The following is a 13,860-nucleotide window of genomic DNA, read 5'->3' as shown; positions in this document are numbered from 1 at the left end:
ATTATTTCTATTTTTGTTCCAAATATTCTACAATATCCATGAAAAAAATTGATTTGACTGGGAAATGTCTATGCTAAGCATCCAACACCATCTCCTTTACTTTAGGATTCCCAACACTGCATACGAGGGATTATAAAGAGAACATTTTATCTGTGTTGTAACCAGGAAAATCTGCTATTCTTGGCCAAGAATACAAGTATTTCTGATAGATATAATAGCTAAGGTGACTTCCCATGTTTCCTTGTAAAACCTCCAGGGCAAGTATAAGGTACTGTTAAGAATTAACCATTAAGAGCTGGGAATATGGCCTAGTGGTAGAGTGCTTGCCTTGTATACATGAAGCCCTGGGTTCGATTCCCCAGCACCACATATATAGAAAATGGCCAGAAGTGGCGCTGTGGATCAAGTGGTAGAGTGCTAGCCTTGAGCAAAAAGAAGCCAGGGACCTGTGCTCAGGCCCTGAATCCAAGGCCCAGACTGGTAAAAAAAAAAAAAAATAACCATTAAATATCATTATGCCAGCCAGTCATGGGGTAAGGAAATAGAAAAGAAAAATACAATGAGAGGGGAAGAAGGTAGTAAATAACAGATCATAGTCCTGGCTGCCACACCCACTATACTTTACCCCCCTTTCATTTGGGGGGGGGGTTAGAATTCATCAATTGTACCTCTTAGTTTTTCATGAGCCTGTTAAGTTTGATGGCGTCAGTGGTATTAATGGCACATTGCAAAATCTCTTTCTTTGAATTTTAGAAACAAATTTTATTTAAGATCTGAAATACAACTCCTAAAATACCAAGTTTTTCAGAAAACCATGGCTACACAATAATGCATTGTGTCTATCATAACGTGCATTAGTCGCAAGTACAGTCATTAAACCACCATCCTTCAACAATTTCAGCAAAGATAGAACGCCAAGGGGATAACATAGATGGATTTGCACTGGATGGGTTGTTTTACTTCAAGCACCATAAACAAAGAACACAAATGCAAGGGTTTTCAGGTATATACATGAGTTGAACCTTTGGCACTAAGAATCAGGGCATTTTATCACATAGCATTAACACATATTAGAAAATTTTGTAGTGTCAAAGGGATAGAACCACCAGCATTCAAGCAATGTTGTCAACTAGGCAATAAAATGTTCTACTGAATGTTTCTTCATCTAATTACTGTATACACTGGTAGCAACTTTGAAATAAAGGAGCATGTACTCCTTTTATTTTCTGTTTACATCAGAAAACAAATAAAAACATAAGCCCTGTTATAACATTAACAATTTTAAGGAACATCAATTTTACAAGGAAAGACTAAGAAGAAGTATCGTTTACAGATACTGAACATCAACCAGTGGTGACAAAGCCTTCACAGGGCTTTGCGGTGATAATCGGCAGACGCAACTTTGTAATCACTGGTGGTAAAGAGAGAGGCAAAATTCTTGGCCAGATATTTTAAAAAATCGTGCAGATAGCCAAGCAATAATGCAAGGCTCTTTTCATCAAGGGGCGTGTAGGCCAACATTGCTCCAATTCTAACAAACAATCGCAACAGGTGTGGTGCCCCATAAACCTGTGACATAGGAGCATCAGGATAAGCCAACAGAATCTCAGCATACTGAGGCCTTTCAAATTTATACAGCAGCTGAGTGCCCAACATCACATTGAAATATTCTTTTATACCTCCCACAATTTCGTTAACAGCATATTCCTTATTATCAACATTGCCCTGTGATTTCTTACAATTGGCATACTCTTCTAGAATGGCATCCACATTCTTCTTGGCAGGCAGTTGAAACAGCTGCTTCTGTCGAGTTACCAGATCCCAGTCCTCAACGAGCCACGGCTTTAATTCTTCTGGAATCTTCACCTTCACTTCCATCTTATTCTTGAATGCCTCTTCGGTCTCAACTGTAGTATCAGCTCGGGCCCTCTTCTTTCGTGGGGGCTGGGGAGCTTCGCTGGTACTGCCACCATCGCTGTTCCCAGGAGCCTTTTGCTTGCTCTTTCTTGTTTTTCGCACCGATCCAGAAGGGGGGTTCTCTGCAGAACGCCCCCCCCATCTTCCAGGGAGAGCCGGCTCAAGATTCTTTGGCTGTGGGCCAGTGGTCTTCTTCCCCGAGGCAGCACCTCTCATCTTACTTCTTTGCATACTGCCTCTAGCGGGCTTTTTAAAATTTTCTTCTTCTGGAGATTGTTCCGCAGGAGGTTGTGGTCCCTGCTTTCTGGAACTCATTCAACCTTGCTTTTATTCCAACCACTGTAATAATATAAAGTATTTTACTCAACTGTTTTCTATGATGACCTTTACTATGTTTCATAATGGCCTATCTGAATACATTAGCTGTCATGTAATTTGGACTTCACGTTATATTTCAAGACCATTTCCAAGTGACTTTCTGCTTCTTCCTCCTCACTAACACCTGCTATTCTGACCTACTCAACTACTGTGAGCAGACATGCCCACAGTTTTTTGATACCACTCAAAAGATAGGCATTTAATTCTAAGGAGAGAATGAATTAAGTGGAAAAGACATGAAGAGCAATTTGAAAGAAATAATGATTTCATTTAGTTGAACAGAGGCAAAGTGAAGAATAATGAAAGTATGTTCACAGAGTCCAGGTAGGCCTGAACAAGGGTGATGACCATGAATACAAATGGAAGAACACAGAACTCACTCAAGAACAAAGTAACTGAAGGAGAAAGGAATCAATGGGGGCTCGGCCCTTCAAGACTGGGTAACTAATGAATAAAAGCACCATTTTTAAGGGTTGGCTTGAAATCAGCAGAAAATGGAAGAACAGAAGTAATTCATCCATACATCCATTCATCTACTCTCATTCATAAACAACTGCATATCTGCTTCTGAAAAAAATGCTATGGTAGATGCTTGCAACTTAACACCCAAAGTGTCAAATATAAGAACTGTTACAGACACAAAATATTTTGGAGCAATAAAGAAATACATCATTCAGGGTGATTGGAGGCTCAAATTCATATATGGGATTCTAAAAAAGCCCAAGAAGCAGGATAACTAAATTGAAAGTGGACAAATGAGCGATAAGACATAGAATACATAGAGAATACATAGAGAAGACATAGAATAATATTGTTAGTTGAAAGTTTCAAGGGAAATGAGATTGTAGTGAAGAAAGTAGCAGGGAGGACTAGTAAGAGTGCAAAAAGTCTCATTAATCTCTTGGTGTGCCACACAAAACAATTCCCTTGACTTACATAATCTTGGTTCTTTCTCGTCAGAGAAGTCCTAATGAGTTCCCGAATGGAATTAACAGATTGTCTCCGATGTTCTGAGAGAAGGGATGAACTGAGGGACAGGACCTAGAAAGGAAAGCATGTATCTGTGATGAGTATTAACTCCAAGATATATGTGCTGTCTTTTTTTTTTGGTTTATATATGGGCAATTTACCCCCAGCAGGCATCATAGGCTCTTGTAAGAACATTATAAATGTAATGTGGCAGAACTACTAGTATAGCAGTACCTTGCAGGAATGATTGGACATGTGAATGTAAATGCAAAGATATTCATAGATATGCACATTACAAGAACATTCAAATAAGCAGAGATCCATGTGCCGATACGGAAAGATGTTCAGTATGTCATTAGGTAAATGGACAGGTTGCATAATACTATGTGCAAAAGCACCCCAGAGGGACACATAGTTCAGATACAATCGTCAGGATAGTCATAAACAGTATCATCTCATTTGTTTCAAGCAGATAACTTAAGTGTATAGAATATGAGCCTATTAAAATCAAGTAAGGGATGGCGACAGATGAGCTTTAAGTCAGGTTCAAAGCCAGTCAGCCAATCACTAGTCTTCAAGAATATGAGTGTACTCCAGGTGTGGGTGGCTCAATCTTGTAATCCTAGCTACTCAGGAGGCTGAGATCTGAGGATCACAGTTCAAACCCAGTCGGGGCAGAAAAGTCACTGTGAGACTCATCTCCAATTAACCACTCAAAAAGCTGAAGTGGAGCTTGGAGCTATGCCTCAAAGTGGTATAGAGTGCTAGCCTTGAGCAAAAGAACTCATGGACAGTGCACAGGCCTGAATTCAAGCCTTCAACCAAAAAAAAAAAAAAAAAAACCACACACACACACACACACAAACAACCTCCTTCCCCAGCTATCAGGGAAGCCCCAAGGGGGGGGGAGGAGCTGGCACTGGTGGCTCAAGCCTGTAATCCTAGCTATTCAGAAGGCTGAGATCTTGAGGACGATGGCTTGAAGTCATCCCAGGCAATAAAGTCCACAAAATCGTCTCCAAAATAGTTAGCAAAAAGCAGGGCTGGAGAGGTGGGTTAAGTGGTGTCAGCAAAACATGCAAGTCAAGTGAGTGTGTGAGGCTCAAACCCCAGTACCTCAAAAAAAGGGGTGGAAGGTGATCTGTCAACAAACTAAACCCAGAAAACCTATCTTAGGGCCCATATACTGCAGACACACCAAACAGGCATTAGAAATAAAATAATCTAAAGGTGGCTTAATACTACTCACTGATCTGTGACCATTCTTCATTAAAAAATGTCACCATTACATCACTTTCTTGATCTTATTATTTCCTAAATGTTTTATCTGTCTTCCTTTTCATTTCTATTTGCCTCAGGCCTCATGCTATGCCTATCCTTTGTAGCAGCACTTTTCCCCTAGTAGATATACAAAAAAGGAGTGATCCCACTCTATTTTCCCATCTAATTTTAGGCTAGCCTGAGCTAGAAAATATATAAGCCTAGGTGCTGCCCTGCAGTGTTTTGCTGAAAGCTAGTGCCCTACCATTTGAGCCACACTCCATTTTTTTATGGTTAATTGAAGTCTCATGGACTTTCCTCCATGGGGTGGCTTCAAACTGTGATCCTCAGCTCCAAGACTCCTGAGTAAGCTACCAACATTTGAGCACTGGTACCTGGCCAGGTCTCACTTCACTTAGCTTCTCTCTGGAATTATCCTGTGGGCTCCCCCCCGCATGTATTCTGTAGTAATATTTCACGTAAGGCATGTCTTGCCTTATTTCCTATTACTCCTTTAAGGCTCCCAAGAAGCATTTAATGGGTTGAGGTGTAATACATTTAAAGCTTTTACTATGTTGTCAAATTACTTCCCCACTGAAAAAGTCCTACAAACATGCCCAAGTGTGTAAAAATATTTATCACATCCCACTCTAGCCAGCACTGGAGACTCTCCATCCTCTTTTTTGGTGGTAATAGTGTTTAAATTCAGGGCTGTGAGCTTGCCAATAGGCACTCTACCACTTGAGCCATGCCCCCGGCCCTTTTTTTGCAAGTAGGCTCTCATAATTAGGCTTCCTTGGAAGGGGTAACAGGCAGCTATCACCATATACAGCTCTTCTCAGTGTGGACATGTGGGTCTCCTGAGTCTTTTTCCCAGGGTGACTTCAAACTGCCTCAATAGCTAAAATTACAGGTATGATCCACCATGCCTGGCTTCCCATTTTCTATTTGCTGAGTTAACACAGGACCTCATGCTAGGCAAGCCCTTTACCACTTAGCCACATCTCCACCACAAATTACTTTTTATTGCCCCCCTTTAACCAAGTTTCTTAGTGTTTCTCAATCTTAGGATTTTGGTTAATTAAAAATATTCTAGCCAAGAGCTGATGGTGCTCGCTTGTAATCCTAGCTGTTCAGGAGGCTGAGTTCTGAGGTTCAATGTTTGAAACAAGCCCAGGCATAAAAGTCCATGAGATCTCCATTTAAACACCAGAAAACCTGAAGTGGTGCTGTGGCTCAAGTGTTAAGAGTTCTAGCCCTGAGAAAAATAAAGCTCAGGGACAGTGTCCAGGGCCTGAGTTCAAGCCCAATGACTGACAAAGAAAAATCTAGCTGGGCATTTGGTGGTTCACATCTGTAATCCTAATGACTCAGGAGGGTGAAATCTGAGGATCACGGTTAGAAGCCATCTTGGGAAGATAAGACCATGAGACTCTTATCTCCAATATAAGCACCAAAAAAGCCAAAAGTGAAGCTGTGGCTCAAGTGGTAGAACACTGGCCTTGGGCACCAAAGTTCAGAGACAGTGCCCAAGTCCTGAGGTTAGTTCCCAGGACCAGCATAGACACACAAAAAAATGCTTATTATCAGACTGCCTATAAGTCATATTTCACCATTACAGATAAACCTGTCAACCTTTTCCTTTCTGAGCTTTGGCTTCATGTAATGCTTAGGGAAAATGTCCCCAAACTAAGGTTGTACAGGTAATTTCTCATATTATTTCTTGGCATTTTAATTTTTTTTCCAAACCTGTAGTAATCTTTTCCTAATATTCATTACAGAAACAGCTCAATCTTTCTGATGACTTGAAATGCCAGTTACGTGGAAAATTAAGCTTTTCTTCCTAATACTTTTTTTTGTGCCAGTCCTGAGGTTTGAACTCGGGGCCTGGGCACTGTCCCTGAGCTTTTGTGTTCAAGGCTAGTGCTCTACCACTTTGAGTCACAGCTGTATTTCAGGCTGTTTGAAAGGTAAGAGTCTTCTTATGGACTTTTCTGCCTAGGCTGGTTTTGAACTGAGCCACCAGTACTTGACCCTAATAATTTTCTGATTACCTAATTTGAAAACATATATACTTCTATGCTAGAAATATATCTAGAAACATCACAGGTGTGTCACAATGTCACATTGGTTTATCAGCTTAAAAGCATAAGCACTGCTTTAGAATGATACATGCAAATGAGTACCAAGGATGTTTGATGCAGTATTATTCGAAGTCAGGAAAGGCTGTCTGTCACTGTGGGAGAAAATTAGAATGAATGGAAATAAAGCAATTAAAAACAATTGGTAAGTAAAATCAGTGGATCACTATCCATTAACACTGTATTTGTACAAAGAAAATCACCAAAGAATATCTTATATATTTCCATACAGATTTTTTAGACAGGTATGTGCTTTAGTCATTTAAAAGGAAAGGAGAAAACTGCTGAGTAACTGTAGAAGGATAAAACAATTAGGGATAGTGAGAAAAGGGAAACAGAACCTATTCTGTGATATTTTTTTTGTATGTGGTGTTACTGGGACTTGGTTCTCACCTGGCCTTTTCTGCTCTTGGCTGAGGCTCTACTGCTTAAGCTACACCTGCACTTACGTTTGGGGTTTTTTTTTTGCTAGTTAATTGTATTGAGACTACTGATTACATCATTACTAGGTTTTTTTTAATGTTGGAGTTTGGAACTCAGGGCCTTGTGCCTGCTAGGCAGGTGTCCTATCACTTGAGTCTTGATGCTACCCTATGATTACAATTCTTTTTTTTGTTCAGGTCCTAGGGCTTGAAATCACTGAGCTTTTTGCTCAAGGCCAGTACTCTACTAGAGTTCATACCTCTACTGGCTTTTTGGTAGTTAGAGGTAAGTATCATGGATTTTTTTCTGCCAAGGATGGCTTAGAACCATGATCATCACCTCTTAGCCTCTTGAGGATTACATGTGTGAGCCACCAGTGCTCAGCTGGTTACAAATTTTAATGAGAATACATTTAAAATTCACTGACCTTTATTTATGGTTATAATGTATAGCCTTACCAGGTAATCATCATTACATACTACATGCCTTATAGGCATATCATGGAATTCAGACTAGTTTCATTCTCTAGTTCTAGGTTCTGTCCACCTTCAGAGGTTTAGGTGAAGGTATTCTTCCTTTGTCCTTAATAATTTTCTAAATGATCTCATGTAAACAGGGGTTTTGTGCCTACCCATCTAATGTACTTTTTCCTACCAGGGAAGTGCTATATTTTGAAATCTAGTTTGCAGAAGGGTGAGAAATCAAGGAAAATTAATGAAGGAGCCTTCATGGTATGGAACAGGTCATCTGGAAATTAGATTCTAAATGTAAACATCTTTTGTGTACGTGTGCCACAAAGATGTGATTAGCAAAACCTACAGTTGGTAGGAATAAATCTTTAAATGCACCAATTACATTTGTTCCATTTTCTCTTGGATCCTGGAACATTTAAGACTGTTTTTAGTTTGAATAGGAATGATAAAAACATTTTTAAGCAGACTAAACAAATTGTTAGGTAAAATTACAACTCCTAGAAGCTCCCTCATATGCAAATTAATTCATTTCAAGTAGTAAGTGCTGCTTCTGGAAAAATGAGAGAAACCAACAATATTAATTTTTTAACAAAATGGATATCCACTGCATTTAAAGCATAAGTACATGAGTCAAACAGGAAAAGTCAAGAGTAAAAAAGACATAATTATTAAAAAGTAAATGCTTCTTTGAGGAATGTAGTGAGAACCCAAGTGTTTTGTCCAGGATTCAGTTTTACCAAGTACATTTTTGCAACTACCAAATTATAGATGCATATGTGAAGTCTCAAAGAAAAACAATTATTTAAATTTGGGCATCAATTTTAATACCTTTTGCCAATAAGATTACATAGCCCCCAGCATTTTCTATACTCATGGCAAGCAATGGAATCAGCTCCATCCTTTCCTCAAAATTTAACAGTATCTTCTAAGATAGGAGATAATAAATCTCAAATATTCTTGGACATTTAGGAAGGATATGTGATATTATCTTGTTCCAGAACTGAGGCAGGCAAAAGCACTTACCAAGAATTCTGCAGTCAGGGGAAGGATTCTGCAATCAGGATCAGATCTCCTGATTTTAATTGTATAGCAAACTTAAGCTTTTCTGAGGATGGCCTAAAATATCAAACAAAGGGACAGGAAAGGATATAGAAAGATGAGATGATCGTTTGCTTTTCCATCATTTAAGGTAATTTCATTACACAAAAGACACCAAAGCTGAAAATATAAGTGGGTTTTTTCCTTTCTTGTGGTTAAAATTTCAAATTTATTTCAGCTTTTAAAATCTAATTGTTTAAAATATTTTTATTAAATAATTTCAAATGGATAAAAATGCAAAAGGAACTGTATTACAAACCCACAAGACTCCATCATCCAGCTTCAACAATTACCAACTGAAGGCCATCTTGTTTCATCTGTAGCCCCACCCACCACCCCCCCACGGACTTTTTAAGCTCGCGGAATAAACGATTTCTGTTATGAAGAAAATTTCAAAAAAATACGAAGGAAAACCGATTAATACAAGGAACCCTACCTACCTATCATTCAACTTAAACGATTTAGAACCCCAATTTTGTCTCATTTATGCCTTTCCAATTTTCTCCATCGCTAAAATTATTTTGAAGCAAATCCTAGTCATCTACGTATTTTGAAGCCAATCGCAGACATTGTTCAATCCGTACGCATTTTTATATTCACAAAATAACCACACTGCCACTATAAGCGTCTAAAAAACCATTCAATTTCTTTAAAAAACATTAAATATCGAATCTGCGCTCAATTTTTTTTCTGATGCACCCTAAGCGTATTTTTTACAGTTGGTGCGTTCAACCAGGATCCAAACAAGGCCTACTCATTGCATGTGATTCATTTCCAGCTCGCTTTCATTCTCCTTGGCCGCCCCCACCCCCGTTTTAACTTTTTAATATAAGAAAACTCCAATCCCCACTATTTTGAACCAATTAGACAATTATTTCGTCGGTAACGATTAATATACGCTTTTTATCTTTGATTTCTCCCGAAGAGGTTGATGTAAAAAAGCACCATAATGTGCGAATTTACGTAATTGATAATTTTTCTCATTCGACTACGTGAATATAATGTACCGTCACTAACAATAGTTTATAACACTAAAAGACTTCATACTAAACCTTTTCCTAACTATTCTACAGGATACGTCTCCGAGCACACGTCGCTGAGGTAGATACTATTATTATCACCATTTTACAAACATGGAAACCGAGACAGAAAGGAGCCTTGCCCAAGCTGGGCGTTGGCAAAGGGTAATATAAATCCAACTCGGTAAGATATCTTAAAGCCACTAGCTAATCTTGTCTTTATACACAACAAAATGAGTAAATTATCGACCCTTTCTTCCCATCCCACACCAAAACCTGAACCGAAGATCCAGTCCTTCCCGGCAGCAAACGAGTGGCCTCCGCCGTTTCTCCAGCCGCCATACTAAAGCCAGGTTTCTCTGGCAACTAAATATACACACGCAGACACGTCACCGTGGAGGCGGGCTTATACCTTCTAACCAATCACAATCGTCTTGTTTGAGTTTTAGAATGTTCTATAGGCAAACGATTGGACTTTGACCCTCACGTCAGTAGTGACGTTTCGCCGCAGTAAAGGTGGGGGTAGTAACCTGCTTCTTCACGGTGAAGGCCTGAAGCAAACCAATCATCTTCGTCCTTTGTGCGGATTCTAGCCAATGACCTTCTCCTTCTTAGGCTAAGACCCGCCTTCCAAGAGCGTGACAGCATTTAGGTCAGGAAGCTATAGGGCAGCGTGTTCACGTGGCTTAGTTACACGACCCAGAGTTCCTCTGACCATAGGTTTTTTTTTTTCCTTCCTCCCCCCCCCCTTTCTGCAGGGAGGCATTGTGGGTTTGTGATTCCCCCCCCCCCCACTGGGAAAGGAAGTGTCTACGTGGCTTGCGGAAATAGGATAGACGGAAATGAGCTAAGGTTCCCGCGAGTGGGGAAGAGCGAGGTCAAACCTAGGGCCACGCCCCCAAGCCTGTTGCGCAACTCGGGGAACTGGGAAAAAAAAAAGGCGCAATGGAGGTTTTGAAGTGTGTACGAATGGGGGTGGTGAGTGCCGCGGCCTCCTGCCGTTAGGGATTGGGTTACCTTCAGTGGCAAGCTCGAGTGGCCACGGGGTCGGTTGTGAGCGCGCGCCAGCACTCGTGGCGCTGGAAGTGGTGGGTGTGCGCAGGCGTGAGCCTCGGGCTTGAGGGTGGAGTGTGCGTAGGTGATCTGCTTTATCTACCTTGCTGTTTTTCTACTTTTGTAGACTTTTGCAACGTGTTTTTAATGGAAAGGAAAATTAAGGTGACTGTGTCAGATAAAAAGGACATATCTGGGCCTTCTCTACCGATTTAATTTAATCTTCCCAAATTCATTTTGATAGCACATTTTTTCCTCTGCTTAAATCCTGTTCTAAAGACAAGCCCCCCTGAGGTAAAAAAACAAACAAAAAAGCCTAATCCCTATTAGCAACACTAAAGGGCGGGTTCTTTCAAGTTCTCCAGTATCCTTCCGCTGCCAAGGCACCTGTCCCCTCCTCCGGCTCCCCTCCCACCGTTTTTTCCCCTTGTCTCCATTCCCCTTCTTCCCCTGCAGGTCTAAGTGCCTTCTAATGAGATTATCTACCTATTATAAACTGCCCCTCTGCTAGAGACTCCAAACTTCTGTGTGTGTCTGGGGGTGGAAAGGCGATATTACCTTTTTTATCCTGATCTCCAAGCTATACTTCAGGCAGATACGCAGTTCATTTTCCAGAAAGTTCTCTGGGTGAGAACTCGAATCTGCCACTAGATGTCGCCAAGTCCCAGCAAAGGATTGTTAATTTGCCCACTGGGATAATGGGATTTTTGTCTTCCTCCTCCCGTTTTCTAATTTCCGAGCTTTCCAAACTATGAGGATCACATATATTTCATTCCTAAAGAGAAATAGTCATATTCAGTAAGTATCCTTGTTAGGCCGGGAACTATCATCCCAGATCCATTTTTTTTTTTTTGCCAGTTTCTTCTTTGCTCCTTGAAAGAATTTAGCTCTCCATCTCCCTCTTCTTTTTCCTTTGTATTTTTCAGTTACAGTTGATGGCTGACCCTGAAACTAGTGCTGATGAAGACCCCTATGGGGAAGAATGGCAAACACGGTAATCCCAGCACTCTGGAGGTGAAGGCACAGTGATCTGTGAGTTTGTGGCCAGCCTAGGCTGTGTAGGAACAGAACCCTCTCTAAGAAAAACACCACAAAAAGAAAATCCTAACCCTTTTGTTTACTGTTTGTTTTCAAATGTTCAGTCTTTACAAATGGAAAATACTTGTGACTAGTCAATCAGTTAGGATAGAACTCAGAGGTAAATGTTGAACCCTCATATTGATCTTTCTTTTACTTTTGCCAGTCCTGGGGCTTGAACTCAGGGCCTGAGCACTGCCTCTCTTTTCTTTTTGCTCAAGGCTAGCACTCTACCACTTGAGCCACAGCGCCACTTCTGGCTTTTTCTATATATGTAGTACTGAGGAATAGAACCCAGGGCTTCACATGTGCAAGGCAAGCACTCTACCACTTGGCCAGTATATTCCCAGCCCTCATATTGATCTTTCTTCATGAAACTTTTTTATCAGATATGGGTTTGCACTCTATTTATGCCGTGCTGCTGCTAATCTTTGACTTAGACTCAGGACTTGTTAATCATATTTCACCACTTGCTAGCCCTATGTCCAAAATGATGTGCCTCAGTGTTTTGCACACTTTCTCTATTTTAAACGTTATGTCCTTTGCATATTCTTTTTCTTCACAAAATTCTTATTACATGGGTACTACTACATCAAAACCAAAGGAAAGTAATACCTCTTACAGTCATTTATATATATATACATACATATATATACAGGGCAAGGGATTCTTTTTACAGCAATATTCAAAGCATATTTCCCAGACACACTAGAAACATCACTATCACATGGGAAAGTGTTAGGATTTCAGATTTTTCAGGGCCCAACTCAAAAATAATGAATCAGAAATTCTGGAGGTGGTGTTTGATAATTTGTTCCAGGGATGTCAATGCTTGTTCAAGTTTGAAAACTGCTTTGAGTGGCAAAAATGCAATGCTTATTTGATACAAACCACTAGAGGGTGCCACAGAATGCAAGGCAAGGGTAGTAATGATTTATTCTGAGACACCCTGCATATTATCAGTTCACTTTTGCACATTAATAACTATTATGCAGAGCCCAACTTCAGTGACTCACTGCTGTAATCCTAGCTACTCAAGAAGCTGAGATCCAGAAGATCTCTGTTGGAAGCAAGCTAGGGCAGAAAACTCCATGAGACTCTGTCTCCAAAACAACCAGGAAAAAAAAAAAACACCCTGGAAGCATGATTCCAGTGTTAAGAGTACCAGTTTAGCAGTCTGACCAAGTGTGAGACCTTAACTTCAAATCCCAGTTGTGGTAGAAAACAAAACAAAAACCAAATCAAGTAATGAGTAGAGGTGGTAGATTCGTTTTCTAGTGCACAAGTATGGAGTTCAAAATTTGAACTTTACTTGCCTCTTTAAAAAAAATATTAAGATAAATTACCAGCACAAAAGTTATTTCACTGTGAATCTTACCACACGTGCATAATGTATTTTGACTGTGTTTTCCCCATTTATATTTCTCTTTTTTGATGCCTTCCATCTTCCTACTTTTTTTTTTGCCAGTTGTGGGGCTTTAACTTGGGGCCTGGGTACTGTCTCTGAGCTCTGTTGCTCAAGACCAGCACCAACTTTGAGCCTCAGTGCCACTTCCAGTTTTTTGGTGGTTAATTGGAGATAAAGGTCTCACAGACTTTCCTACTGGGCTGGCTTTAAACCATGATTCTCAGATCTTAGCCTCCTGATTAGCTAGAATTACAGGTGTGAATCACCAATGCCCAGCCCTTTTCCCACCAATGCCCAGACCTCCTCTGTTTTAAAGATAGTTTTGGGGGGCTTCATTATTCTCTTTTTATACATACATATTCTCTTTTATACATATGTAATTTATTCCTATAATATTGCAACTCATCACCCTCTCCTTTCACTGTCCTCACTGACTCCCCCTTAAACAGTCCCCTTTGTATAATTATGCCATATTACTAATATTTTAGATCTAGATTTCACATGAGTGAAGATGTATTTTTTTTCAAAGCTTGGCTTATCTCACTTAACACAATCATCTTCAGTTATGTTTATTTCTCTGCAAACTACATAATTTTGTGATTTATAGCTGAATAATACTGATATATATATACATATATATATAT

The 13,860-nt window shown here is 40.0% G+C and overlaps 2 protein-coding genes across 2 annotated transcripts in view; one reads left to right on the top strand and one right to left on the bottom strand.

Annotated features, from left to right (window-relative positions):
- Nucleotides 1-733: 733 nt before the first annotated feature.
- Morf4l2 (mortality factor 4 like 2) lies at nucleotides 734-10,136 on the bottom strand. Its single transcript, XM_048336751.1, has 4 exons — nucleotides 9,955-10,136; nucleotides 8,585-8,677; nucleotides 3,232-3,336; nucleotides 734-2,256 (listed from the first exon to the last, which is right to left on the bottom strand). The coding sequence occupies exon 4, from the start codon at nucleotides 2,230-2,232 to the stop codon at nucleotides 1,366-1,368; it is 867 nt and encodes a 288-aa protein (XP_048192708.1). The 5' UTR covers nucleotides 2,233-2,256; nucleotides 3,232-3,336; nucleotides 8,585-8,677; nucleotides 9,955-10,136; the 3' UTR covers nucleotides 734-1,365.
- A 371-nt stretch (nucleotides 10,137-10,507) lies between these two features.
- Plp1 (proteolipid protein 1) overlaps nucleotides 10,508-13,860 on the top strand; it is a 112,458-nt gene continuing 109,105 nt past the window's right edge. The window contains exons 1-2 of the mRNA XM_048336752.1: nucleotides 10,508-10,766; nucleotides 11,658-11,763. The gene's annotated coding sequence lies outside the window, so the exon portion shown is untranslated. The remainder of the gene's footprint in view (nucleotides 10,767-11,657; nucleotides 11,764-13,860) is intronic.

This window comes from Perognathus longimembris, chromosome 28 (assembly GCF_023159225.1).
Source record: "Perognathus longimembris pacificus isolate PPM17 chromosome 28, ASM2315922v1, whole genome shotgun sequence".
Lineage (NCBI taxonomy): Eukaryota > Metazoa > Chordata > Mammalia > Rodentia > Heteromyidae > Perognathus > Perognathus longimembris.
The sequence above is the reverse complement of the archived record's forward strand: the minus strand, read 5'-3'. Positions and strand labels throughout refer to the sequence as shown.

What these genes read in the sequence shown, in the direction of transcription:
- Morf4l2 (XM_048336751.1), bottom strand. Translation starts at nt 2,232, where the DNA reads ATGAGTTCCAGAAAGCAGGGACCACAACCTCCTGCGGAACAATCTCCA.